The following is a 27,027-nucleotide window of genomic DNA, read 5'->3' on the forward strand; positions in this document are numbered from 1 at the left end:
AGGCGGCCATTGCTCACAGCATTCTGTTTTCCCCCCACAGGTACTAACTCCTCCCAGAGCAGCTCCCCAAGTTCCAGTGCCCCTAATTCCCCAGCGGGGTCGGGACACATCCGGCCAAGCACTCTCCATGGTCTGGCCCCCAAACTCAGTGGGCAGCGATACCGGTCCGGAAGACGCAAGTCGGCTGGCAGCATCCCGCTCTCCCCGCTGGCCCGGACACCCTCTCCAACGCCGCAGCCCACCTCCCCTCAGCGATCTCCGTCTCCTCTGTTGGGACACTCACTTGGCAATTCCAAGATTACTCAAGCCTTTCCCAGCAAAATGCACTCCCCTCCGACCATCGTCAGACACATCGTGAGGCCCAAGAGCGCTGAGCCTCCCCGGTCCCCACTGCTGAAGCGTGTGCAATCGGAGGAGAAGCTCTCTCCCTCCTATGGCAGTGACAAAAAGCATCTGTGTTCCCGCAAGCACAGCCTGGAGGTGACCCAGGAGGAGGGACAGCGGGAACAGTCCCAGCGGGACATGACCTTGCAGAGCCTGGAGGAAAACGTGTGTGATGCACCTGCCCTCAGCCGAGCCAGGCCTGTGGAACAAGGCTGCCTGAAACGCCCCGTCTCCCGGAAGCTGGGAAGGCAGGAATCTGTGGACGACCTGGACCGAGAGAAGCTGAAGGCCAAGGTAGTGGTGAAGAAACCAGACGGTTTCCCAGAGAAACAAGATTCCTACCAGAAACCCCACGGACTTGGTAGTGATTCGGAAAACCTCTCTACTTCAAGGCTAGAAGAGAGAGAGAAAAAGATATATCCAAAGGCTTTAGAAAGATCTAATCATTTTGAAAACAAAGCAGCCATGCAGGAGACCCAGTCCCTGGGCAGTCTGCTGAAGGACGCTCTTCATAAGCAGGCCAGCGTGCGGGCCAGCGAGAGTGTGACCTCAGATGGGGCAGCAGCTGGCTGTGGCCCAGCTCCTGGGGACCACAGCCAGGGCAACTGTGACTTCAAACGAGCCTCCACTCCTGGTACCCACCAAGACACTCTCTGTCACTCCACTGACAGGTCCACCTCTGGGAAGGGTGACAACATAGAAAAGGTTCCCCAGGCCAAGGAGTGTCCCCGATGTGAGAAGTTAGACAGCAAGCTGGCCAACATTGATTACCTCCGGAAGAAAATGTCACTTGACGACAAAGATGACAGCCTCTGCCCTGTGCTTAAGTCCAAGATGACATCTAGTGCCCATGAATGCCTGCCGGGGAACCCAGTCCGGCCCATCAGTGGGCAGCAGGAGGCCCCACTGGCCTCTGACAGCAGATCATTTATCAGCAGTGCCCATGCAGCTCAGATAAGCAGTGTCTCTTTCGTCCCTCTCAAGGCCTTAGCTGGCCGGGTGGATGGTGGAGCGGAAAAGCCAAGTTTGGTTGCTCCTGAGTCACCTGTCCGGAAAAGCCCCTCTGAGTATAAGCTGGAATGTAGGTCTGTGTCGTGCCTGAAGCCGATTGAGGGCACTTTGGACATTGCTCTCCTGTCTGGACCTCAGGCCTCCAAGACAGAGCTGCTTTCGCCAGAACCTGCACAGAGCCCTAGCCCAGGCAGTGACATGGGGCCCTCTGCGCCACTGGCTCTTCCCAGCAACGGGGGCAAGAAGGGTGACACTGCTGGTCAGAGGGAGCCTTCCCCTGCTGGCTTCAAGATGAGTAAACCCTACCTGCTCGAGCCTCGCTTCCCCCCACCCAGCCGGGGTCTCCAGAATTCACCAGCAGCTCCCCTGCCTGACCCAGAGCTAAAGCAGGACAGGAAAGTTTCCCATGCCACCAGAAGCCTGGTGACAGTCACGGAAAATGATCCTCAGCGGAGAGAGGGTGGCCCTAGCAAACACCAAGACCCCAGCCCCAACACTAAGCACCGGCCCTTCCTGGAGAAGAACCTGCACAGGTCTGACACGTCCAGACCGCGTGGCCCACCCCCACCTGAAAGTGTCTCCTCAAGGGAGGAGCCGAGTGGAAGGGAAGCGTCCGAAATGGGCCCTTCCACAGCCAGAAGCGAGCGGTCTGCCACAAAGGCTGGTGTCCACAGAGACCCCTCCATGGAGCTGTGTTCTCTAGAAGCTGCTAAAACCAGTGAAAACTCCAGAAATCTCCCCTCTGTGGGAAGGACCCACCCAGATCTCTCCACACAGACCCAGGCCATGGAGAAAGCATGGGGGCCTTGCGGGAAAACAAATCACAGAGAAGGCCAAGATGAGGCAAGGCAGCTGGCCAGAGAGGGCTCTTTGCACTCGGTGGGGATTCTTTGTGAGAGGGAGCTGGGCATGGGCAGGAGTGGCGTGCAGCCCAAGCCGGAAGCCCCTCCTGCCAGGCGGTCTCTGCAGCCACCCAGAATTGAGAGTGGGAAGAATGAAAAGCTTTCTGGTTTCCCATCTTTGCAGAAAGACAGTTTCAAGGAACCAGAAAGTAAAGAACAGCTTCTACAACAGCATCTCGGCAGTGGCTCTCAGACCCCACTGATCACCAAAGAACTGCCCAGCATGGCCACTCGGCAGCACTGCAGTTCACCCAGCCCCTCTTCAGGCAGAGAGCCAGGGAGCAAGCCCTGTGCTGCAGACCCCAGCCTGGGCCTCCAGGACTTGCCCAAGCCCACTGCTGTGCACAGTGAAAGCAGTAGCCACAAGTCCCAGCCTGGCCCTGACCCAGGCCCCCCAAAGTCCAAGCACTCAGACAGGCTGCTCTCCTCACAGAAGCCAAGTACTGGGGCTGCAGTGGTCAGAGAGCCGGGCATGCAGGCCCCTGGCGGCCCCAGCCAAGAAGGGAAGGGCAGCAGTAAAGGCCTGTCGGATGCATTCCCTGCCCTGCCCTGCACCCTGAACACAGCCAGTGATGCAATCGGCCAAGGAGGAAGTAGGCCCTCAGTCCCACTGCCCCCTGAAGGGGTTCCTCTGGACACCAAGCTGAAGCCTACTGATGGCGGGCGTCCCCTGGAGATGCTGGAAAAGTCCATGTATCTGCCACGGCAAGGACATCCAGGGGTTAGTGAGTCTGTAGACCAGAAACTCCCCACTGTCAGTGAAAAGCTAAACCTGTCTCCAAAGCACCCCAAACCATCCACTGTGAAAGATGGCTCCCCACCATGCAGACAGACAGACAAGAGCCCCAGTCCACAGCCTACCACCACAGACAGGAAGTCTGAAGGGAAGAAATGCACGGAAGCACTTCATGTACCAGCAGACAGCAGGAAGCTGGAAGCCAGCCTCTCTCTGGCACACGGTGAGGCCAGGCTGAAAGGCACAGAGAGGCCTCCAGCAACAGTGGGGAAAGGCTTGCCAGAGGCCAAGGGGAAAGGGCTCAGTCCCCAGAAGCCACCGACTGAGGCAGGTAAGCCCAGCGGCATGAAACGGTCTCCCTCGGCCACCGGACAGAGTTCTTTCAGATCCACTGCCCTCCCGGAGAAGTCTCTGAGCTACTCTTCCAGCTTTCCTGAAGTCAGACTAGGAGTTCGAGAGGCCTCTACCACCAGCGGCGACCCTTCTTCTGCCAAGGCCAATGGGACTACGACTGAGCCCATAGCCCCTAGCAACAAGGACCATAGGAAAGCCCTGCCTGGGAGTGATGGCGGAACTCAGATGACGAAGAGCGACTCTTTGCCATCTTTTAGGAGCTCCGCCATCACTCCGGAGTCACACCACCCCAACCCGAATGTGGCGGGGGGAGCCGGCCCGCGGGACAGGGCCCTCTCGGTCACTGCCACCACAGGAGAAACCAAAGGGAAAGAGCCTACCCCAGGCCAGCCTCCTCAGACTAGGAAACAGAATGTAGGCAGAGAGGTGACCAAGCTGTCCCCTGTGCCCAGCACTGACCGCCCCATCGCCCTTTCTTCTGAGAAAGACTTTGTAGTCCGGCAGAGGCGGGGTAAGGAGAGTTTGCGGAGCAGCCCTCACAAAAAGGCCTCGTAATGTGGCAGGCCCGTGTGGCACTGGGGAGACCCGACTCGAATGTGTGACTGAGTCTTGACGACCTTTCGAAACCAGCACTGTGGGAACATCACCAGGCAGAGCCTGGAGCCTCACTGAAGGAAGGGAAAGAGGAAAGACGGAAAGAAAGAGCGGACCTTCTTCCAAATGCCTTCCCAATTGTAACCGGTAAAACTGTTACCAGATAGTATTTGTACAAGAAAAAATAAATACCTTTACAGTCGAGGGTTGTCGAGGAAAAAGATTTTCCCTGTAAATATCTGGCAATGTGTTTGGTTTGGGATATAGAGTCTATACCTTGCTGCTGATTGCGTCGTTTACTACAGCTTTTTTAAAAAAAAAAGAGTTTTGCTTTACCACTTATCATAACGTAGTAATGAAGCAAAAATGATTAAAATCAGGTGAACGTGAAAGTATAGCTACACCCTTATTTGTGTATAAACACATGCACCCACATGTTTTGGTCTGTGGTTTAAGAGACTATTTCAAGGCTACGTTTTTCCTAAGTTAAAACATCCTGGTAGAGAGAAAGATGCAAGAAAGCCCTAAATACAGTAGATTGTGAGTTTTCATGTTTTTTTTTTTAACCAGAGATTTTGATAGTACTGTATCTGGCTACCTGTGTTTCCAGATCTAAAGCAAGAACTACTCTCATCGCTGCATTTGGAATCCTCCATTAGGAAAGGCCAGAACAAATGGAGCCTAGCCATGTTCATTTCACGGCCATCTTAATGGACATTTTGATCCTGGGTCCACCTGTCTGAAAGGCCAGCTTTCCTTGTCTATGGATGTGTATGTCGGGTCTTCACCCTAGGTAGAGCGGGGGCTATTAAACACACATCAACTTTATTTCTGTTCTCTTGCTTTTTCTTCTTCTCATGCTCTTAAACTCAGGCCTTTATGCTGTGAGTCACTAGTCTAAGAAGCACACGTTGTTTAGGCGTCCTCCACCAGCCCTGCCCTTGAACAAAAAGGAAAATTACTGGCTGCACACAAATCATCTAGTACTTAGGTTGAGTAATAAGCATCAGGCATTGGAAGAGGTTTTAAATTTGCTTTTTTGAGGAAGGAAAGGGGGAGTGGATTTTGGCATCACAGCATATCTATTAAGGAATAATCAGGACATCTGATACATTTTAATACATAGCTGGGGCCTTATGTTGTAGATGAAGCTTGCTGTTTTTAGCAAGTTCCTGGGTTTCACATTCATTTCTGTATGCATCGAGTAGCTCCACACATTTCATAACATGATCTCTTTATTTGTATGCAAAAAAAAAAAATACTGTATTAATAAAGAGCAGCATTTTTGTAACAAAAAGACCTGTTGGAGCTATTTGGTGCTTGAATGTGACTGTCCTTTTTACTTTTGCTAAGCCTTATTTAAATTTTGTATACCATGAACTATGTAGAATTTGTCCAATCATTTTAGTGCTGAGGGGTTTCTTTTGTTTGTTTTTTGTTTCAGTTTTCCTGGTGGTTTGTTTTATATTATAAGATGGCACTTGCTGACATAAGTACTAAGGCACTAAGATAAAATACACACAGATAAGTATTTATAAGATGCTTGGGATCCATAGCAGGAATTTTTGTTTTGTTTTATTAGAGAAAAATAATTACCAATGATTACTAACCTAGCACCCAAACCTCCTTGGGGATGTCTTAGTATCTCCAGGCTGTAAAATTGTTCATCTAAGCACAGCATCATCTTAGAGCCCTGTGGATGGTATAAATCATTTAGCAAGACTGTAAACTCTACCCCAGAAACAAAGGTGTAACTTCACTGACTGCTTGGTTGTCCTTCATTGTAAAATGATTTGGCAATGGCAAAAAAAAAAAAAAAAAGACAAAGTCTCCTCCTTGCCCCTATTTTTTTCCCCATGTAGTTTTAGCCACTTCCCATCACTAGGTTGTGAAGTTGTAGAAGAAGCAAATACTTTACGAGAACTTAAATGAGTTTCAAAAGTGGTCTCAACATTTATAATTCGTATCTGTGTTTGGCAGTTGTCATAACGCAATGCTTCTGCACTCGGACATCAAGACAGGTCTATCGGGGAGGCAGTTTGTGGTTTACAGCCTTTGCTATTTAACTGTTCAGTTTCCTTTAAAGCACAACTAGGTGCTCGTTTACAAATGATATTTTTATGTATATTTTGTAGAGCGTATTATCACTTTTGCCAAATACGTTTTTGCATTTTGGATGAGTAGAGTACTTGAGGTTGCCTCATGTAATACCTGTCTGTTGTCGTAAACCTCTCCAATCAGCTGATAGAAATTCTCCTGTGTTCTCTTTGGTCAGTCTCCTGTGATTGTAAGATGTGCTCCTCGGTAGTACTCCCAGAGGTAGATTTACCAGCTTAAAGTTTGTTAGGATCTGTGCAATAAAGTGTTTGCAGTCTTATTTTCTCTAAGAAATTCCCTATGGATGTCATAATTGTTGTATATTGAACAAATATTTATACTTATGCAGTTGCATAACATTGAAATAAAAATTTAGCATGAAAAGATAATGACTGATAAGTTTTTTCACATATACACACATACATACCATCTCCAAAATGTTACCGAATATAACTCTATATTATGGAAAATATGGGGTTTCGCAGATTGCTTTTTTCTGAGTGGGATGGTTTGCTAACTTTTTAAAATTTATACAAACATGTTCCATTCTTCAAGATTAAGTCTTCCTTTAACTCCTTCCTGTTTTCTACCAGGAAGAGTATCCTTTCTCAGTGACACCACCTCCTTCAAGTCTCCTAAAAGCTTGCTCCATAAATTGCTATCGTGTCATCTTTCTTTACCTCTCCTCCTGTTTTCTCTTAATTAAAACCATTGAAACCATCAGGAAGGAAGGAAGCAACCTCACACTTACTGTCTACCCACAATAGGTAGATAGACGGTAGTTAGATAATTGATAGGTGATAGATGATAGATAGATGATAGATGATAGATAGATAATGGATGGATAGATAATGGATAATGGATAGATAGATAGAGTGAATGATGGAGAGAGGATGATAGATATAGATAGATGAATAGATAGATAGATAGATAGAAAGATGATGATAGATATGTACATAAAAGATGATAGAGATAGATTTATATATAATATAGATGAATAGATACTTAGTACTGGGCATGATGATTTTCATCGACCACCTCATTTGAGCCCCAACACAATCCTCAAACCAAATGGTGGTGGTATCTCCATCCTACAGACGAGGAAACAGGCCCAGACAGGCTATGGAATTTGCTTACGTACACTCTGTAAAGAAAAGTTGGATAAGAGTCCAGATTTTTCTGGTTCTAACGCTCCTGACCTTTCCAGACAGTACCAGGTGTCATGTTATTGAATTCAGGCCCAGGTCCCTCTGTGAATGATGTAAGCCACCTCATTTTCTCTTCTTTACATGTAGAAAAATCTTATGGTGCAAAATTGCAAATTTGATGATTGGTGGGAAACCATGAGCCAAGGAATCTAATCGTTCCCTGTAATAGGGCTTCTTAATTAGTTTCAATTAATCAGCAGATAATTTTCTATCTAGCATTTTGGGTTCACGACACAAATATAACATGGAAAAGTGTTGCTATATTAACTACAGAAATTGGCTTCCTTCAGTACAGGCCAGGCATTAAGGAACTCAGTGGTAGAAAAGCTCTCAAATTTAACTTCTCTCCTACCAATCTATTTATAACTAATTCCTCAAAGCAGTCATTTTGTGTTATTCTTCTTTTATTCTACTTCCTACCCCAGTTAATGTCATACACATCTCATATATCTAGGAAAGCTAGACATGACCACAGCTTTGTTGAACCTCAGTTTCATGACTGCTCACATATGGAAAGTCAATCATTTTGGCCCAGGTTCAAGTTCTCTGACAGTTCAGATACCTCAGAACCTGGACTGGAGTCATTAGCACTAACCTTCATAGAAAAACATGCAACAGCATCTCACTGAATTCTGGCACCGCTTATTTCAAAAGATAAGATTGTCATCTCATAATATCACAGGCTGACAGTGGGGCTGTCAATTCCAATACTTGGATGCAGTCAAGCACTTCAAAAAGGGGATCTGCTCCTAAGACTGAAGTTCCCTGTATACTGAGACACGCCAGTCAAGTCTGATCAGATGTGGGGAAAGGAAAGATCTCTTGCATATGATTACTTGTAATTGCCCCACACAGTTTTACAAAAAGTCTATTAATGTTGTAAAGCTGAAAACCTCTAACAGATTTTCATCTGCTGTTTCATTAAGCACTGCCCAGAGATGGCTGTCAGCAGCCGGGAGGTGAAGAATGAAGATGTTTGCAAGGCCTGAAGCAACCATATTGTGGCTACCAAGTCTTCATGTGTCAGGCTGGCATCAGCATATCCTCCAGCCCTGACCTGTAAATCCTTTGCCTGCAAGCTCTGTCCTTTTGGAATGCACACACTGTGTTAAACAGTGCTGTACTGAAGCAACTTTCCTGGGCTGGAGACAGATTTGCTATTGTTGGGACTAAGGGCAGTTCCTGTGTCTACCCATCCACATCTGTCAGCGCAGCACCACCCTGTAATGCGAGTCCCAGCTCCCCAGACCACAGCCTGTTCAAGTAAGGAATCCTTAGAACATGGCTCCCTCTGTCCTCAGGGCAAAAGAAAGAACAACTCATAAATCTTGGACTTTACCATTTGCACGTGAAAACACGAAACTTAGAAAAAGACTCTCTTCTTTTTCAGTACCTGTAAATTCTCACAACCAGTAACCTCATTATTCTTCTTGTACTTTCGTAAAAACAAAAAGTCTTTCTTTTAGAACAAGACCCTTATTTTCTCTTTATTGTTCAATACATGGTTGTTGAAGGCAAATTAGAAATACAGAAAAGCAAGAAGAAAAATGACTCGCTGCAGTCCCACCAGCCCTTTGTCATTCTTTAGTTAATTTATTTTATTTTTCAAAAAAAAAAATGAAATAATAGCATAATGTTTGGTAACCTGTTGTTTTGCTTAGGATCAAATCACAAATATGTTTTAATGTGTATAGGTATATTTCTGCAGTATTATTTATCATGGCTGAGTGGCACTTCATTGTATGGATGTGCGATGTTGTTTTCTTCCATCTGCATGCACACAATAGAGAAACTCAGGTGCAGGTGAATGAGGTCATCCTACTCAGCTCTTGGCTCTCAACCTTGGCTTATCCCAAATTTCATTTAATTTAGTCCTACATTCCCTCCTATCTCCCTCTCCCACTCAATAGGCAACCATGTTAATGGTTTATCTTTCTGTGGCCTTACAAAATATAGATATCATTGTTTTGTATGCATGTATTTTTAATTTATAAAAATGATCATGTTAACATATCATTTTAGGTTTTCTTTTTTTTTCTTCTTTTTTCTATCAAGCCCTATATTTTGGCCCAATACATGGAGGGCAAGGAGAGGCAGACCAGTCCGGATCGGTGGATAGCAGTTTCATAAGCAAGGGAACTTACAAACAAAGCTTGACTAGGGCAGCCGCAAGAAAGTAGATCTCATCCGCCCACCAAAATCTTAAAAGTTTATATGGAGGCCTTAATGGGGTTCAGTCACTTATACCATCAAAATGATCTCAACAACACCTTAGTTTCGAGAGCCTTCCTTCTTGAAAACGGTTCCCGCTGTTTGGCAGAGTGTACATTCTGAGGACAGAGAAAGGGTTTGAGGAGCCTCTGACTGCAGGGTCCAGCTGGCGGGTCAACGGGCAGTCACGAACTCCCAACGACCTCCAACACTGTATGTTTTAGATTTAATTACATGGCTATAGCTGTATCGAATCCATTGCTTCTAACTACTTTATAGTACCTCATGGTGGGTGTCTTCCACATTTTACCTATCCATTTTCCTATTAGTGAACACTCAAATTGGAACTTCCTCCTCCAGAAATAATGCTGCATGGAATATAATTTTGGAAATGTAAAATTTTCTTTAGATATGTACCCAGAACAGAATTTGTATATCACATATCAATTTGACTAATTATTGCTACACGGTTCCAGTCTACACCCATAAGCAGTGCATGCAGTTTCTATAACCACTTCCTACCTACACTATTATCCAGATTTCTCTTTTTGCGAGGCTAATAGATATAAAACTTTATCTCATTTTAACTTGTATTTGTCTATTTCATAATAGAACCAACATGCTTATAATTCTGTTATCCACCGAAGAACATGGAATGTCTCCCCATTTATTCAGATCATGTCCTAATTTATTTAATCATTTATCTATTGTTGGATATTTAGGTTGTTTCCAAGGATAGAAGAAAGAGAAAAAGAGAGGCCAAAGCTCTTTAGAAAGCCCGTGAACCAACAGGAAGGGAGAAGGAGGAATTGTATGGATGCTCCAGTAGTCCCCTCTCCTCCACTTACCTTTGCAGGATCTAGTATGTCTTGAACAATCAAATGCTTAAAGGACAGTAACTAAAGATGGGGAGCGGGAGGGACAAAAGGATACTCAATAAAGTTCACTGTTTAATCTTTCATGAGCAATGATGGCTCTCAAAAATAATCTGCAGGTGTAGGATCTTTCCTTTTTCAAGACCCACAACATCTAATATATTATTTCAAAATCTAAGTAGCAGAGATGGAGCGGGAATGCGTGGGGTAGATGTGGGAGCAGGGTAGTTTAGGACTGGAGCCTAGTGGGCTGGCAGTGATGGCAGAAGGGACTAATAAATTGCCTGCCCAGGATGTCTCACCTTTGGGTTTCAAAGCTCCTTAGACCTCTTTCCCATTTTGTTAGGACATTTCCTGTTACAGAATATGGAGCACTTCTTTAGCTCATTTGATTAATGGAGCATAACACATGCTTCTGCTATTTTTTGATAAAATTAAGATTAGGGAAGGATTTTACATGAAATCATTTAGCTGAGAGTCCAGGACAAATCCCAGTCTAACAGAATCCCAGAATTGAGGGTGGGACACAGGAATCTGTTTTGTAAAGAAATCCCAGATGATTCAAGTGATAAACCAGTATCTGGGAGCCACACTGGGCTGGTCTAATTCTCTGCAGCCTTCAGGCTAATTCGCCCAATGGTGGACATTCTAACTCTTGATTCTAGCACTTGATTCTAGCTGAACACCTAGCACCCCGAGTCGTGACTTGCTTAGAACTAACCACATCTTCTCTTGCTGTAATTCAAGTTAATTTTCTCTTCAGCATTCAGAGCAGGTAGAAAACATTGTCAGCCACCCCTCTTGTATCCAATACTAATATATAAAAACATTAAGAAGCCATTTATTCCATACTTTTATAAACTTAAAAAATGAAAATGGCACTTATTGAGGAATAAGACAAGTAGGAATGATATGACAGTTTCCCGTCTTGAAATTTTATAGATAATGCTTGTGTTTGGGTTTGTGCTGTGTTCAGTTAAGAGTGATGGCTGCTGGCACAGGAGAAAGGTATAATTTGCTCCCAGATTGTGGGAGTTTCAGCTCATGCAGAGAGTTCTCTGTGATGGAGGCCAGTCAGTTTTTTATGGACTTCAATGCTATTTGCTTCAGTACACTTTGAAATTCAGGGTCAGCTCACTGAGCTACAACATGCAATAATAACACATTTTTAGGAGTAGCTTGTCAGAGCCGCAACAACATGTGATACATAAAATGAATAAACACACCGTGTCTACAGATTCTATCCTAGTAATCAGGATAAAGCAATAAAATTGACAGCAGTCATCAAAATCTCTCTTTCTGACTTTGTAAGGTGAGTTTACTGGTGCTTAAAACAGAGGAGTTGTCACAGTCTTAGATCACTGTGCAATTATGGAGTTGCAAGTTGCATTGCATGGAAGGAGTGCAGGCCTGGTAAATGAAAGCAAGATGGGTAGTTACATTTTGCTAGAGCTTGGGACCCTATAGTCTTAAATGTGATGCAATCCGCATCAGAAATATTCTACAGAATGCTTTGGTTTTTTCCAAGTTATACATTAAATATTTTGGAGGATAGTGTGTCTATGAAGTGGTAGATCAACAATTAATATTTCCTGTCTATAGCCTAAATCCTTAAGGAGGAAAGAGCTTAAATTTGCTAGATTACACAGGGAACTCAATGGGTTGGTGCTGTCTTAGACTGAATTCTTAGAGTGTGGACTTCCATACTTTATGATAGGAAGGAAGCGAAGAAAGAAAGAAGAGAAGAAACAGCAAGGAAAGACAAACAAAGAAAGGAGAGAGGAAGGTTCCAGTGAGTATGATTTTTGCATTTTCATGGTCATCACCAGAAATACTTCCCAAAGTTTCCAAAACTGGTCATCTAATTCACTACAAGCAAATAAACATAAGTAACACAACAAAAAAACCATGTGTCCTGCGACATTCCTGACTGAATTCCCAAAGGTGAATGGTTCCTGCACAGAACAGGCAGCAGGGTTGGTGTGGTCAGCAGGAGGTACTCTCTGGCTTGGGAGGACTGGCTACCTGACCTTTCTTAACTCATGCTCCCTAGAAGGTCCTTAGAAGGAGGGACCTTCCCTGTAGCAGCAGTTAGAAAGACACCAGGAGGACCCTGCCCTGCACACTTAGAGAGTAGCCATGCTCACTTCTGCAGTAGGTCCCTTCTGAGCCCCAAACTCAATGCTAAAAGGCCTTGGTGGCTGCCAGAGTCAAGACCAACACCAACCCAGCAGTGTCTCGGATTGGCCTTCTCAGAAGGATGCCCCACCACCGTAGGCCCAGGGAAGAAATAAAAGTGGCTCAGGGGCTGTGTCTAAATGTCCTTGTATTTTTCAGGCACATTTTTTTCTCCTTTAGCACACCTAACAAAGTAGAAAATCTCAAACACTTCTCTCTGCTTCCAGAAAGTGAAGGGGAAGGAGACGGACACTTTTGAGTAAAGCTGAGATAATGTACCAGGTAATAGGCTCTCGGTTAACTGCAGCCTGGGAGTTAGCTGGGAATACCCACTTCTCACCGATCTTCAGGTAAGTGAGGCACTCACCTTGGGCGTGAAATTTAAAGGGGTACCAAAAACTCAGTAATGAAAATAAATAACATTTTAATGCAACATTAAAAAATAAAAACTAATACAAAACATCCACAGTGAACAAAACATCAAAATTTTAAACAAAGACAGGACTGGTATAACTAATTTTTCCTTTTGCCTCCAGCTCTAATATGGTTCAACATAGCACTGTTACAGATCCTGTCTTTGTTTAAAATTTTGATGTTTTATTTATTATCGATTTTTTTTTTGCATTAACTTAAAGTTTTAAAAATAGTGTATTAATTTTTTTGTCTTGACTACTGAGATTTTTGGTCCCCTCTTAAATTTTGCACCCAAGGCAAGGGCCTTGCCCTGGCCTTGTGCCCTTAACCAAGCCTTGTAGAAAAATTTGACCTCCTATTTAATACAAAATATCCCCTAAGACTATCAGAGCATTTGCAATGAAGGTTTATGGCTTCCCTTCACCATTCCCTTGTCCTTTCTGCTTTTTCTGGGCATTCAGATGCAAAGAAGAATTGGTCCCCAAGCTTCCACTCAGTTATGTCCCACTATTACACCCTTAACTTCAGGGCTAATAAATTCTGATGGGATATAAAAGTTAATTATTTTTACTATGACATCCAATCAGAATTTCATAACTATAAGTTACCATCTCTAACCTAAACTTGGTTATAGAACTTAATCGAGGCCTCGTAAATGTAGCACCTGAGTACAAGAGCTCTCTTGTCCATCAATGTTGAGTTCAGAAGGTCAAGCCCTGCAGGAGTGTGACCCTTTGGGCCTTGGGAAGGCCTAAGTCACCATACTGCCTGCTTCCCTGTCCTCTTCCTCTATCTGCATTCAATGGTCTTTTCCCTCTCTGTTGCTGGTACTACCTTTGCTGACACCCACAGTCTCAACAGAAACTACTTCTCATTAAGCCAGCATATTGTGTTCCTGACAGCTAGTATGCAGAGATGCCTTTTTCCACTAGATTTCATTGTAAATGTGCTATCTCAATTGCTGTCCCAGGTGAACAGGCATTTGAACGCTGGCCTGGGAACCAAATTATCATTCATCTCATAGTTCCTGTGGGAAAGAAGCTTTGAAGGACCAGATATCCAAATGAGAAGAGCAGTTGGACCATAGCCCACCTGTAAGTTAGGCTTTGTAATAAGAATGAGAATACCAAGTTGGCAGAAGGAGCTTCCCTGGTTCTCAGGTAAGGGTGGCCAATGCAGTAAAAATCCAAAACCTTGGGGGAGAGTGGTCCTGGTGGATGGTGTCTTTATTTTATTTTTGTAGCTATTGTACCCCAGTGGCATTGTAGAGACCTCAGAAATCTAAGGATTAAGGAGATTAATGGAGTCAATTTGATGGCAAGATTTATTTCTCAGTCACTTATTTAAATTCATTATTTTCCTTTTCCATGTAAAACAAACATTAAGACTTTATCCCCAGTAAGTTTCTCAAAGGACTACATTACTGAGAACTCAGATCCAAGTATGATGCCTGAAATATAGAAGAGAGAGTTGGGAGCTGGGGTCCTCAGCAAGAGGGTGTTGATGGTCTCCTTTCAAGGTCAGAGTGGAAGGTGCTTCAGAGGATGTCTGTGAGTGTAAGAGAGACGGCCTCCTCGTAGGTTACTCTTCGGGCCTTTCCCTGCCCAGAGTCCTCCCTCAACTTCCACCCGCCCTCCATGTGAGGAAAGGGCTTTGCATCTCTCACAGCTGTCTCTGGCCCTCTGGTCTTATTCAGTTTACTTTTCAGGGAGTTTCATTAGTTCTAGGATTCAGAAAAGCACAGTAAATCCTTGCTCGGTGCCAGAAACTAACCTGTAAAGTTGGTCACTGACAGACAATAGTTTCTCTACTTAAGGCAATTTTGCTAAATACATTTATTTGCCATCTCTAGAGACCTTTAGCACTAAAGGTGCTGGTATTTCCACCTAAAAAAGAATTTAACTGAAAAACTAAGCAGAATGGTGAACAGTAGAAAAAATATTACAAGAAAGAAAATGCCCACAGTTGTAATCCCACAGGAGAGTTTGACCTCATGCAACTTAACTCCCTTTAAAGGTGGGGGGTTTGCGCACACTGTCTCCTCCGAGCCCTCAAGTTTTTGCAGGTTTTCTTTGTACCATGTTATGAAATGGAAATTTGAGCAAGTGCAGTCCAGGGGATTGTGACTTAAATTAATGGTGCTCTGCTGGGACAAGATGGGGAGGAGATGGGGTGGGATGATGCTGATGCTATTGGCGGCTAGATTGAGGTAGATCCCCTTAAGATGATTAAGAGCATCAATGCTGTTTCCAGTCAGGCTGTTGTGGCTCAGGTCTATGTGACTTATGTTTCTAAGGCTGTGGAATGCTTGCTGGTCTATACTGAGGAGCTCACAGGAGGATAAAATCAGAGTTTCCAAACTGCCTACTGTCTGAAGTAGGTTGGTCTTTGAGATGCTCCCATCTTGAAAGGAATTTCCCTGTAAATTCAGATGCCGGAGATCCAGGAGGCCTTCTAGAAGGTGCTGATTACCAGTGTCAACGCGGCAGTGAGAGAGATTCAGGGTCTGCAGGAGACGGAGGTCTTGGAAAGGACTTTGTGAAGCACTAATGTGCAGGTGCGTAAATGCCAAATCCAGGATTTCTAGCTTGGGACATTCTTTGAACGCTTGACTCTGGAGACCGATGGGCATATTGTAGCTCAGGTTTAGGTACTGCAAGTGGACAAGGTTTCTGAGTGCCAGGTTGCAGCAGTCAGAAGCCTCTATCTCACTATGGCTTAAATCAAGTCTCCGAAGATTTTCTAGTTTTTCCAAACACCCAGCACCGAGGTCAAGTTTTTTCAGATTGCCTTTGATATAAAGGTCTGTAAGGGATGGGAAACTGGCAGCATTGATTTGACACAATTGGTCAAAATTATTTATATTGAGAACTAATTTCTTGAGAGAGTTCATGCCCTCAATCCCAGAAGGTAACTCTTGCAAATGAGCTGCCGTCAGATCCAATTCCCGGAGTCGTGTGAAGCACTGGAATGTGGTAGATGACAAGCCTGAGAAATGGTGTTTTTGCAGGTTGATGCTCTCAACAGACATTTCACAAAGTCCCTCAAGCATGGCTGGGGTAAGGTCTTGATTTTCAGTGTCCTCATATGCCCCCAGCCAGAGAGAATGAGTAGTAGAGTTCTGTAGACCTTTTATTATAATAGACAAGTCAAAAGTCCCGCCAAAGTTTAAACTTCGGAAGACTTTTGAATGGAAGGCCCCAGTCTCAATGCTTTTAATGTCATTGCCATTGAAGTTAAGGCTTAGGTTGGTGGCCTGCTCCAGAGCATTCATGTCTTTATTAGAAAGGTAATGTATAGCATTATTCTCAAAATCCAGAACTTTCAGATTCTGTGCTGAGAAGTTCTCTGGGAGCTTAATGGAGGAAATATGGTTGCTTCCTAGATACAAACTTTCCAAGTTTTCCAGATTGTGCACTGGAATAAACTCGAGATTGGATATTCCTGTTTGAATTAAGAAAAGATGCTTCAGGGACTTTGGCCCATTAAGTGATGTTTCTGCCATGAATATCAGAGGATTTCCAGTCAACACAATTGTGTTCAGTTGATGATGGCTTTTAAAAGTGTCTTCATGTATCCAGTTAATCTGGCACCTTAAAAAGATAATAGTATTTACACTAATTAATTAGAAAAAAGAAAAACTGTCACAGTGGCCTGTATGAACAAAATCATCTTTTGTGCATAGTAAAAACAGTGTACATTATTGTTTGAAGTAAAACATAAAAATTCTTCTTCATTAACCATAGATACCTGTTGAATTAATGATTAGCCTCAGTTCTGAACATTCTGATTTAGATTCTTTTTTCCCAGATATCTTGCCCCTTTAGATTGAACTCTCAGAGATTTGTGTTTGGAATCTAGGGAATAATTAGTAGCTTGATTGTAGAAAAAATGCAAACCATTATTTACTATTTTAAGTAACAAAGTATGGCATAAATAATGCATAATATATAATGCGACATGTTATGTATAAATCTGTGCCATTCTGAAAAAGTGACAATTTCTCTCAACCTCTGTTTTTTCATTTATTAAGTATAAGAATCATGATTACTTTGTAGAATGGTTGTGAATCAAATGATGTATATGAAAATGCAACACAGGTGGCCTAGAGTTATTTGGGGACTCTGGACTGGGAGTCAGGAGAGCAGATTCCCAGTTTCCTTACTATGTAAGCTCACGAAATCTCCTTGAGCCCCCATTTCCTCCTCGAACACGAGCGGATGATCACTCCTTCCTCACCGCGGTGGTTATACAGATGGAATCGTATTACGGATGTGAATGCTCTCCCTCTCTGCAGAAGCTGACGTTAAACGACCAAAGAAACAGAGCTGCTGCAAGGGGCACGGAGACCATCCGCATGCAGAGCCCTTTCTCTCCCATCTACACACACATGCTCCCTTTCTCTTTTGCTTGTTTCCCTTATTTCCTTGTGATACTCCTGCCCTTTGTTTCACAAACTCTGGTTCAGCAGATAGAATCCTGATTCTGCCTCTAAAACCAAATAATGGAACTCTTTTCCCAATTTGTAGGGGCAAAAAAGTTAGTGGATTGTGTGTTTCTCTTATAAATGTTTCTTAAAATGTTACCACCCAATAATGTAGTATAATGTGGCATCTGATTTAGTACAAGATCTATTTTGGGTTTGTTATCGCTATCCTTTAGAATTTCTTAAAAAGCACGACTGACCCAATCTAAACACGCAGGATAAGCAGATTATCCCTGTGCCCCCCAAAAGGTCCTGGAAACAATTGGAATGCAAGTTGTATTATTACTTAAGTAAAATATCAACCACACACAAGGAACTCAGATACATACCTGGTTAAATCCAAAAAGATAAGATATATTAGTCTGCTGAAAGTTGTAGCTTGAATTGTGGGCAAGAAATTAAAGGCAAATTCCAAAAATTCTGTTGTGTTTGATAGAGTGTCAGGAATTTCTCTGAGACCTAAGTTTTCACAGTTATATGTTTTGTTGGCTTCTTTCTGATGAGAGAAATAATGTAAATTAATATCAGACTTCAAAATTTGATTAACTAGCAAAATTACATCTATATGTTATCTTTTGAACAATAATTCCAGTTCTAGGAGTCTTTACCAAACATATACTTGCAAAAACACAAAATGACTTATGCATAAGATAATCTATTTTAGCATTTCTTATATTAGCAAAAGATTGACAATAACCAGATTAACCATCAATATAGGATTAGTTTAACAAAATATGGTACATTCACAAACTGGAAACTTTAGCAGCTGAAAATGAAATGAGTAATATCTCTACAAACCGATATGAGATGATATCCAGGTATATTTTGCAGTAATAAAAGCAAGGTGCCAAGTGTACATATATAGTGTACATAGTAAATGGTATGTGGTATACAGTATATTGTATGCTACCTTTTCATTTAGAAAGTACGTGTATATTTTCTTATATTTGCAAAAAGAAACCATGGGAAAAAAAACCCAGACTGGTTTTCTTGAAGGGGAAGGAAAGAACTAGATAGAGGAACAGGAATAGAAACAAGATTTCTCTGAATATACTTTGTTTTATACTTTTTATTTTAGATGCATGGAAATGTTTTATTTTAGTTTGAAAGCAAATCAACTCTAGATTAGCATCAACAAAATTAGACAATCAGACATTACATACTTTCTGACGTAATGCAATATTAAGTACACAGTACCAACTATGAGGTATTCTTGCCCTCCAGCACCACCACCCTCCCGCCCCAAATGAAAGCTTGAATCCAATCAAGACTTTAAACCTAACTTCCAGTCTACAAGTTATGTGGGAGATTTAAGTTAAGCAGTGTCACAAGGTAGCAATCAGCCCAATGCAGGAAGTGGGACGTTCTGTAGAACGACTGACTTTGTTTTATCAACATGTGAATGATGTAGATGAAAGTGGAGAGGCAGGAGAATGGGAAGAGAGAGGAGAGTGCTTTTGTAAAACCAAAGAGATATAAAAATATACTGAGGGACATAACCAACATATAAAAGAATAGCCCTTGTTTAGATGTGGGTCCAAATGAAGTGTTGAGGAAAGACATTTTATAGACTGTCAAGATATTTTGAATGAGGATGAACTATTAGAAGATAATAAAGAATTATACATTTTGTTAATGATAGGAGATATGTTCTTATTTTTTTTGAGATGCATTTTGAAGTATTTAGGGGTAAAATGACACAATGTTTGAGATTTGCTTTAAAATATTCTGGCAAAAAGGGAGGAAAGGAGTGAATAGAAAAAATTAGTAGGCAAAATGTCGATTGTTGTTGAATATTGACTAATACATAGATGGAAATTCCTTGTAACTAACAACATTTGTATATGTTTAAATTTTTTTCTTAATACATTTAAATGAACTAGCAGTATGGCACAGACCTTAGGTCACAAGACCTTGCATCCTTGATGTGTGAGTCAATTTGGGATCTCTGGAACTGCAGGCTGCTGATACCAGACTCTAGCATTTGGGTACTTCCTGCATGTTAAGTTCAAAGGACTATCTGATCCTGTGTCCCAAGAGAGTCAAATATTCAGAAGTCTGCCAGTCACTACTTGTTAGATGCACTAAATCAAGTTGTAAATTTTGGACTAACTAGGTAAAAATGAGAAGGAGTTGATTAGAAGTCTATAGAATTGTGGGGTCATAATTTATCTGGATGATGCCTTAGGATGAAAGGTTGTGAGGCAGGTAGGAAGGTTTGACAGAGTCTATTTTGTATGGGGAGGGTCCTAGGAAAGAAAGATATAATCTACAAGGAAAGTGCACTTGGGAGCCATCTCTCAGAAACCACACTCCATGTGGTTTCGTCTAAACTTTCAGACCCTGCCTTTCCCCTGCCCACCCGGTGTTCTCACTAGAGGCCCCACTGAAAATTCCCTGGTCTGGGAAAGACCTGCACCATCAAACTCTAGATCAGCAGCTTTCCTCATAAGCTTTCCTTATGCTGAGTTGCAAACAGACCTGCTTAGCTGGAAACAAGAATGCACACATCCTTCTTCTTTCTTCTTTCTGAAACATGATGTTTTAGAGATGTCACCATGTTAATTGCTTTTTGCTTTACTCACTCCAACTTCTGCTTAGTGCTGCACTCTTAGAGTGAGCATCCTCTTCTACAGGAAATCACTTATTTTCTTCTATATTGTGACAATATTATGAATGTCACTGATGAAAATGCCAACATTTATATTTCTTTGTAATTCATTTTTTGTTTTATAGACCTGAAGTCCTCCAGGCACTGACACAAATCCACCTAATATCCTTGAAATGCACACTTTTCATTTAAAACTAAAATTTAGCTGACTAGTGGGAAAAACATATGCGGCTAGACCTCTTTTTGGTGCCCATGAACATGGATGACCCAGAGAGATGTATGTACAACTGCTGCCCCAATAGCTGTTAAGGTTCAGATTAGCTATGAGGGGACATTTTTCTTTTCTGGTCTCGATTGGCATAACTGATGTCACATACACTTGGAGAAAGGGGCATTTTCTCAATTTGTCTTGCTTTATTCTGGTCCTACAGGAAAAGACTTCATGTTGGCAATTCCCTCCTCCTGAATATATAAGTGCCTGTGACATCTAAATTATTCCTCTTTTATGCTTTACTAAGTACTTTACTGGATTAATGTGATTCAAAAAGTTGAGAATCTAGCAGGAGCTCTACTGAGCTAGTGGCCTGAGGGGGCTCCTAGCAAAAGGAAAGGCAGGTAGACAAAGCAGCTCAGTTTGAACCCAGTGAGAAACTGAGAGCCAGCGTATTTAACACTGCTGAGGAGTACTGAGAAGCCACCCGAGCCTGTGTCATAACGTTCATTTCTACTTGGGGAAAATGGCAGTGAACTCACTGCCCTTGATTCCTGGGAGAAAGAGGCAAATGACAAGAACCATAGCTCATAAGAAAATTTAAAAAGCAAGCACCTTTCAGAGAACATGCTGGGCTCCACATACTCATGGCCTCTCTCTTTGGCTTTTACATTCACACTCTTATACAATCAAAATGACCATTTCAGACATTATGGACTGTGATGCCCAAACTCCTCATGCACTGTAATCATTTAAGCAGCATTAAATTGTTTTCAGTCTGTTGTATTTTTTAAGGCAGGAAGGACACACACACACACATACACACACACACACACACACACACCCACTGTTGTTCTCATTCTTTTTTTTTAGAGTAAATTACAGATGCCATGACCCTTCACCCCAAAACCTCTTAAGAAAAAACATATTCTCTTATACAACAATAATCCCATTACCAAAAATTCAGAATATTTAACATTTATACAATATTATTATCCAACAGACAGTCTATATTCAAATTTTACCAATTGTCCCCATATTGTCTATTAGAGTAATTTTTGTTTTTCTAATCCAGGATCACACATTGCATTTATTTTTCATGTCTCTTTATTCTCCTTTAATCTTAGAGAATTCCTCAGCCTTTCATTCTCTCATGGCATTGATTTTTTTTTTTATATGTATACAGGCTCATAGTTGACAGGATGTCCCTCAAACGTTTTTTTTTTTAAATCTGTCCTCATGATTTGATTCAGGTTATACATTTTTGTCAGACACACCACATCAGTGAGGTTTTGTCTTTTTGTGTCACGATTCATATCAAAACTTTTCAAGACCGGGTTCTGACAGCATACATAGCACAGGATTTCGGGACAGCAGAATGAATATGTAACAGAGAAGAAAGGGACAGGATGCAGAAAAGAATACAGTGTGACCATAGCCATTTTGTCCAGAGCTAGGCTGGTTGCCAGAGCTACGTGTTCAGTTACTTTTTCAGGCCGATATCCACCACCACTTTTGCGGCCCTTGTGGTTTCTCTGGACTCTGCATGACCATTTCCTATAAACCCAGCCTTCATTCTCCAGACTTCTGTTTAGAGTCACTTTCCAAAGTCACCTTCTCACTCTTCTGCTTTGACTGGTTCCATGGCAGACAGCACCCTTCTGAATATGAACTCTTGCAGCCGGCAGGACTGCACCAGGCTACATGGTACTCAGGATAACTGCCCCTTGCCCACGCCCATTCCAAGTCATGGGGCGTTTACTCAGGAACTGTGTGCCCTGGGACCTGCACCAGCCTCTTGTCTCTAGCTTCATATCGGAGCTGTGCCTTTTACTCAAAGCAGGACTTCCAAATGTTACATCTGTGTTTGCAATCCCTTTTCCCTGCAGGTATTCATTTGCATTTTTTCAATCAGAATCTTATTTTGCTTCTTTGTGCTGTACCTCTAACTCCCTGCCATCCCACTGTATTTTCTCTTCTCACAAATGTCGAAATTATTTTCTAATTTAGAATCATTTGAGTTTCACTCTGGTGCTGATTCCCACCTTTTCAGATGTCTCATCTGTACTTGGCACATGCAGCAGCCAGCTCCCCCATGTACAAGAAGTCTGGGACTCTGAACCCTGGCTCCTCCCACTTAATCACTCCACTATCCAGAGATAGCAATTTGACTGAGCCAAATCCCAGTGTAACAATTACTCTCTGCAAGTAAAACAAAGCATTCCCAAGAGGGCATAGTCCTAAAACTTTGCTGTCAATCTGATTCCTCCAGGCAAAGGGCATTCCAATTATGTGCAGTTCATTTTCTGTTTGTCTGCAGTCAGATTGCTTGGGTTCAAATCCCAGTGCTCAACCACCAAGCTGTGTTCTCGGTTTCCTTTTTCCTCAACTATAGATGGAGGACAATAACCTTTCTTTGCAGGCCAACTCTGAGGATTAATCGGCTAATGTATGTGAAGCACTCCCAAGAGGAGTCAGCATTTCACTAGATCATCACAGCATCATAGCATTATCTAGAGCTATTGGGAAGCCCTCATATCTATGAACTTGGAGCTCGAAAAAATGAGCTCTACTAAGCACCCATTCCCTCCTCTCATACCTAGGACTGGAAGACTGTCTCCTACCATGGTTTTGAGGGGACAAAATAGCCAAAATGAGACCATTTGAAATGATGAATCATGCCTACACTCCCAAGTAATTATTCAAGAGCACATCTAAAATGTTACCAGATTCCAAATCACAGAACACTGAATTCCAGCTATGCTTTCCATATTTGTCAGACTTGGTCATGGGTCTAATTTTGTTGCTTATGACACATGTGCACACGCACGTGCACACACACACACACAGATATGCAAATGACCAATGAAAATATGAAAATATATTCAGTTTAATTATTCATTAGGAAAATAAAAAAATTAAATCCCAGTGAAATACCACAGTACCACTACCTATCCATCAGAATGGGTTTTTAAAACAAATAATAGCCAATATTAGTGAGCATGTAGAGCTATCAGAGCTCGTATACTTCGCCGATGAGTATAAATGTGTGCCAACACTTTGGACACTGTTTGGCAATGTCTGCTAAAGCAAATCATGGGTATATCCTGTGACCAAATGCATTCACTCCCTGGTATACACCTAATAAAAATTTGCACATGCGCTTACTGAAGACATAGATAAGAATCCCAAAGCAGCAGCATTCATAATAGCCAAAAAATGAAAAACAATGCAAATATTCATTAAATAGAATGAATAAATAAATGATGGCTCACTAACACAGCCGCATACCATACAGTGATGAAAATGAACAGATCGCTTCACGCAACATCATCAAGAAATCCTATATATTTAGGATTAGCAAAAGAAGCCAGACACAGAAGAGTACATACTGCACGGTCTCACGTATGTAAGATTCAAAAAGAGGCAAGGGGACTAGTGACTGGGAAGAGGTGTGACGGGGCTTCTGAGGTGCTGAGAACTTTGTTTCTCCATCTGTGTGCTGGTCATATGATGTGTTCACTTAGTGAAAACTCACTGAACTGTACATGCAGGATTGGCAGACTTTTCTGCTTATGTGTTTTACTTTAATAAAAATTTTACTAAACTCAAAGCGAAACAAAAACCTTGTTTTCAGAATAGGGTCTGGTAAGCTAATGGTGGTCACATGAACCACCATGATAGTATGTGGTTAGTTATGCTTAAGCTGGAGGGGAAGAACTAAAGAGGAAAGGAAAGCAAGGGGGAGGGGCGGGCAAACTGGGGTAACTTGTACTTGAAAAAGGGCCAAACCCTTAAGTCAAGGCTTCCTCTCCCACCACTCTTACTTTTGTCCCACTTGCCTGTAGCCTACAAGTTTCTTACCATCTGGAACAAGCTCTCATTCATCTTTGTATCTCCCACAACTTTCCCAGTACTCAGCTAGAGTGAGAGCTCAGTTCTTGGCCTTAGAATCCTGCTGCCAGAACTCGTACATGATAGGGGAGGTGAGGGAAAATACAGATCCAATGATATTTGTATAGGTCCCAGGGCATTTAAAATCAGAGTCCTTTCATAGAGAGAGTTGCAGGGAGGTGGTTGTATTAGAAGGTTTCAATACAAACTTATCCAAAAAGGAAAACTCTCACCGCAGCACAGTGCCAGGCCTAGAGGTCCTGGGACCCTCAGCACCACTCTTGCCAGCTGACTATCACAGGAGGCTTCAGAATAGGCAGCAAAAGCATGAAGGTGCTCTCCCTGCCTCTTCCCCCTTCCCCTGTCAAGGCAGGAATCATTTGCAATAAAAGAAACTAGTAGCTCTGAGGTCTAGTGGCCTTAGTAGGAAGCCAGACTGGTCCATTGTTTTCATGGGCTTTCCAAATCTTCCAGGACTTGCTTGTGGTCTTCAGAAGAGCTGATGGGGCTTTGCAGGAATATAAGGATTTAAGAGTTAAACTGGTAGGCTTAAGAGTGTAGCATTTAAAAAAAGCCTGCTTCTCAATGAGATGGAATGTAATGGTAATATTATCCTCTCTGTGAATGTTGTCAGAAGTGAATGGCATGCCTACGTGATTACTGAGAAGGTGATGTCTCCACTCCTACCCTCTTATGATGCCACCCACATGTTTGTGTGAAACTGACCTTCCAACCTGAATGATGAGGAGACAGCCTTCTGGGCTGTTAAAAACCTCTTACTCGCCCCTTCTGTTATGGGCTAAATTGTGTCTCCCCAAATTCATGTTGAAATTTTAACCTGAATACCACAGAATGTGACTTTATTTGAAAATAGAATCTTTAAAGAGGTCATTAGATTAAGATGAGATCCTTAGATTAGGCCCTAATCCAATATGACTCGTGTTTTTATAAAAAGAATAAATTTAGAGATAGGCAAGTACAGAAAGAAGATGATGTAAAGACACAGGGTAAAGATGGCCATCAACCAGCCAAGAAGAAAGGTCTCAGAGGAAACCAACCCTGCCAACACCTTGATCTTAGACTTCTAGCCTCCAGAATCAGGAGAAAGTAAGTTTCTATTGTTTAAGCTACCCAGTCTGTAGGACATTGTTATGGCAGCTCAGAGAAAGTTCTCTACCTTTCCAGCCTTAATTTCTCCTGGGCATTGTCCCTCCTCTTGGTCTGAGCCCATCTGGACTCCATTCTAATACGGGATGAACAAGGTTCTGCTTCTTTCTGCTTCAAGGCCTTTTCCAGTCCTGGCTGGGATTTTTGCTGTCGCCTGGCAGATCTTTGCCCTGTTCTCCCTTATCATTCTTTTGTGGCTCTCAAGTACCACCTTTCTCTATCTTGCTTCTCCTGCCTCCACTTCTGCTTTCAGCTTCCACCTAGGAAAGCAGCCTACCCAGCCACAAAGATGGTCCATCTTGCCTCCAGCCCTTGTCTAACAGGCATGTGATACTAGACACTTGCTGGGGTCAGAGACAGTCAGAGAAAGATTGAAGCATTTTAGAAGATAGCAAGAGACTGAGGCCCTCTCCTATCTCTCTTACTACTCCAAGACTTCCCACAGGTTGATAAATATCGCTATGGTCCAAAACAGAAGGTGCAATTTGGCTCTGTTCTTGGATGTCACTCCTGTGGGCTAGGAAAACAGATGGACGGCTGTCCAACTCAAGGAGAACGCCAGACTCATTCAGAATGATCTTTATTTGCTCTAAAACCTGGCACAGGTCATCTTTACTAATCCCCACCCTGAGAGCCAGGAAACGAAAGGACTATTTGGGGTAGTGGCCATGTGTTAGGATGTTGGACAAATAGCTCCTCCACATGCTGGAAGCAGGTTTGCAGGTCTGCTCTTTGCACTGGAACCCTGTTGATATTTTATGTCCCAATTAGGATTATTCGGGGGGAATTGTTTATAGAAATGGAAAACTCTCATTTCTTCTTACTAAGGATCTACAAGATCATCTCCTGAATGAACTCTGTTGCTCCTTTTTCACAATAAAACAAAATGAAGCAAAACACCTTCTACACATCTTGTTGCCATTTCAAAAACAGTGGGTATTAGGATGTCAGGGCTCAGATAGGTCTGCAGTCTGAATCTCAAATTTCCAGGCAGTTTAATCCAGAGAAAGACAAAAAAATTGGACTCACCTCCATGCACATCTGATCCGAGGAGGTGATGACATTACAGTTGGCAGAAAACAACACCGCCAGTAGGAAGCCGCTGACAAGGGGAGCCATCACGGGATCGATGCCACCCCAGCTTGCTGGGCTTATCAAATGCTTGGAGCTGAGAAATCTAATCAAGCAATGATGGCCTCGGTAATTCAGCAGCTAGAGGTGTTCAGAAGGGTGATCTCAGAATAAGAAATCCTCTTGGCTGCCCAGCATTTCGTGACTCTGTGCTGCAAAAAGGGGAAGTCTCTTTTTATACCACCCCTCCTTGCCAAAAATAGCTGAGGACCCAGCCCCAGAATGGCCCAGTGTATTTCCTGGCAACAAAAATCAGTTGTGCAGCCCTCTTGGACTGGTCATACAGATCCTGTGTGATGTTTTCTGTTGACTTCAGGCTAACATCAAGAGTTTGGACAACTTCTGGTCCCTTTCTTCGAGAGATGTTGTGGAAGCAGAAAGCTATCCTCTCAAAGGACATCACTTTGTTAGTTGTCCCAGGCTAGTGACTGGGAGAGGTGCTAAGGCATGCTGGGAAAGCAGGGCACTCTGTGCAGACTGATGGAGGGACTGAGCCAGTGGTGGTGCCTGGTAGAGCTGGGGACTGAAGCAAAAGGAAACAATCAAGTGTAGCTGCTCCTTGT

General features: G+C 42.8%; 2 protein-coding genes across 15 annotated transcripts in view; one reads left to right on the forward strand and one right to left on the reverse strand.

Moving 5' to 3' along the window:
• MAST4 (microtubule associated serine/threonine kinase family member 4) overlaps positions 1–6,462 on the forward strand; it is a 513,739-nt gene extending 507,277 nt beyond the window's left edge. For 7 of the 14 annotated variants that reach the window (XM_039870097.1, XM_039870105.1, XM_039870102.1 and 4 more), the window contains one exon: positions 41–3,942. In XM_039870097.1, the coding sequence (XP_039726031.1) occupies positions 41–3,942 (3,902 nt within the window). Of the gene's footprint in view, positions 1–40 lie in introns of all 14 variants that reach the window. The other 7 variants (XM_039870100.1, XM_039870103.1, XM_039870108.1 and 4 more) reach the window with 3 other exon arrangements.
• Positions 6,463–14,270: 7,808 nt separating this feature from the next.
• CD180 (CD180 molecule) lies at positions 14,271–26,779 on the reverse strand. Its single transcript, XM_039870111.1, has 3 exons — positions 26,363–26,779; positions 17,780–17,946; positions 14,271–16,557 (listed from the first exon to the last, which is right to left on the reverse strand). The coding sequence occupies exons 1-3, from the start codon at positions 26,450–26,452 to the stop codon at positions 14,829–14,831; spliced, it is 1,986 nt and encodes a 661-aa protein (XP_039726045.1). The 5' UTR covers positions 26,453–26,779; the 3' UTR covers positions 14,271–14,828.
• Positions 26,780–27,027: the final 248 nt, after the last annotated feature.

The sequence above is a fragment of the Pteropus medius genome, unplaced genomic scaffold (genome assembly GCF_902729225.1).
Source record: "Pteropus medius unplaced genomic scaffold, Ma_sr-lr_union100, whole genome shotgun sequence".
Lineage (NCBI taxonomy): Eukaryota > Metazoa > Chordata > Mammalia > Chiroptera > Pteropodidae > Pteropus > Pteropus medius.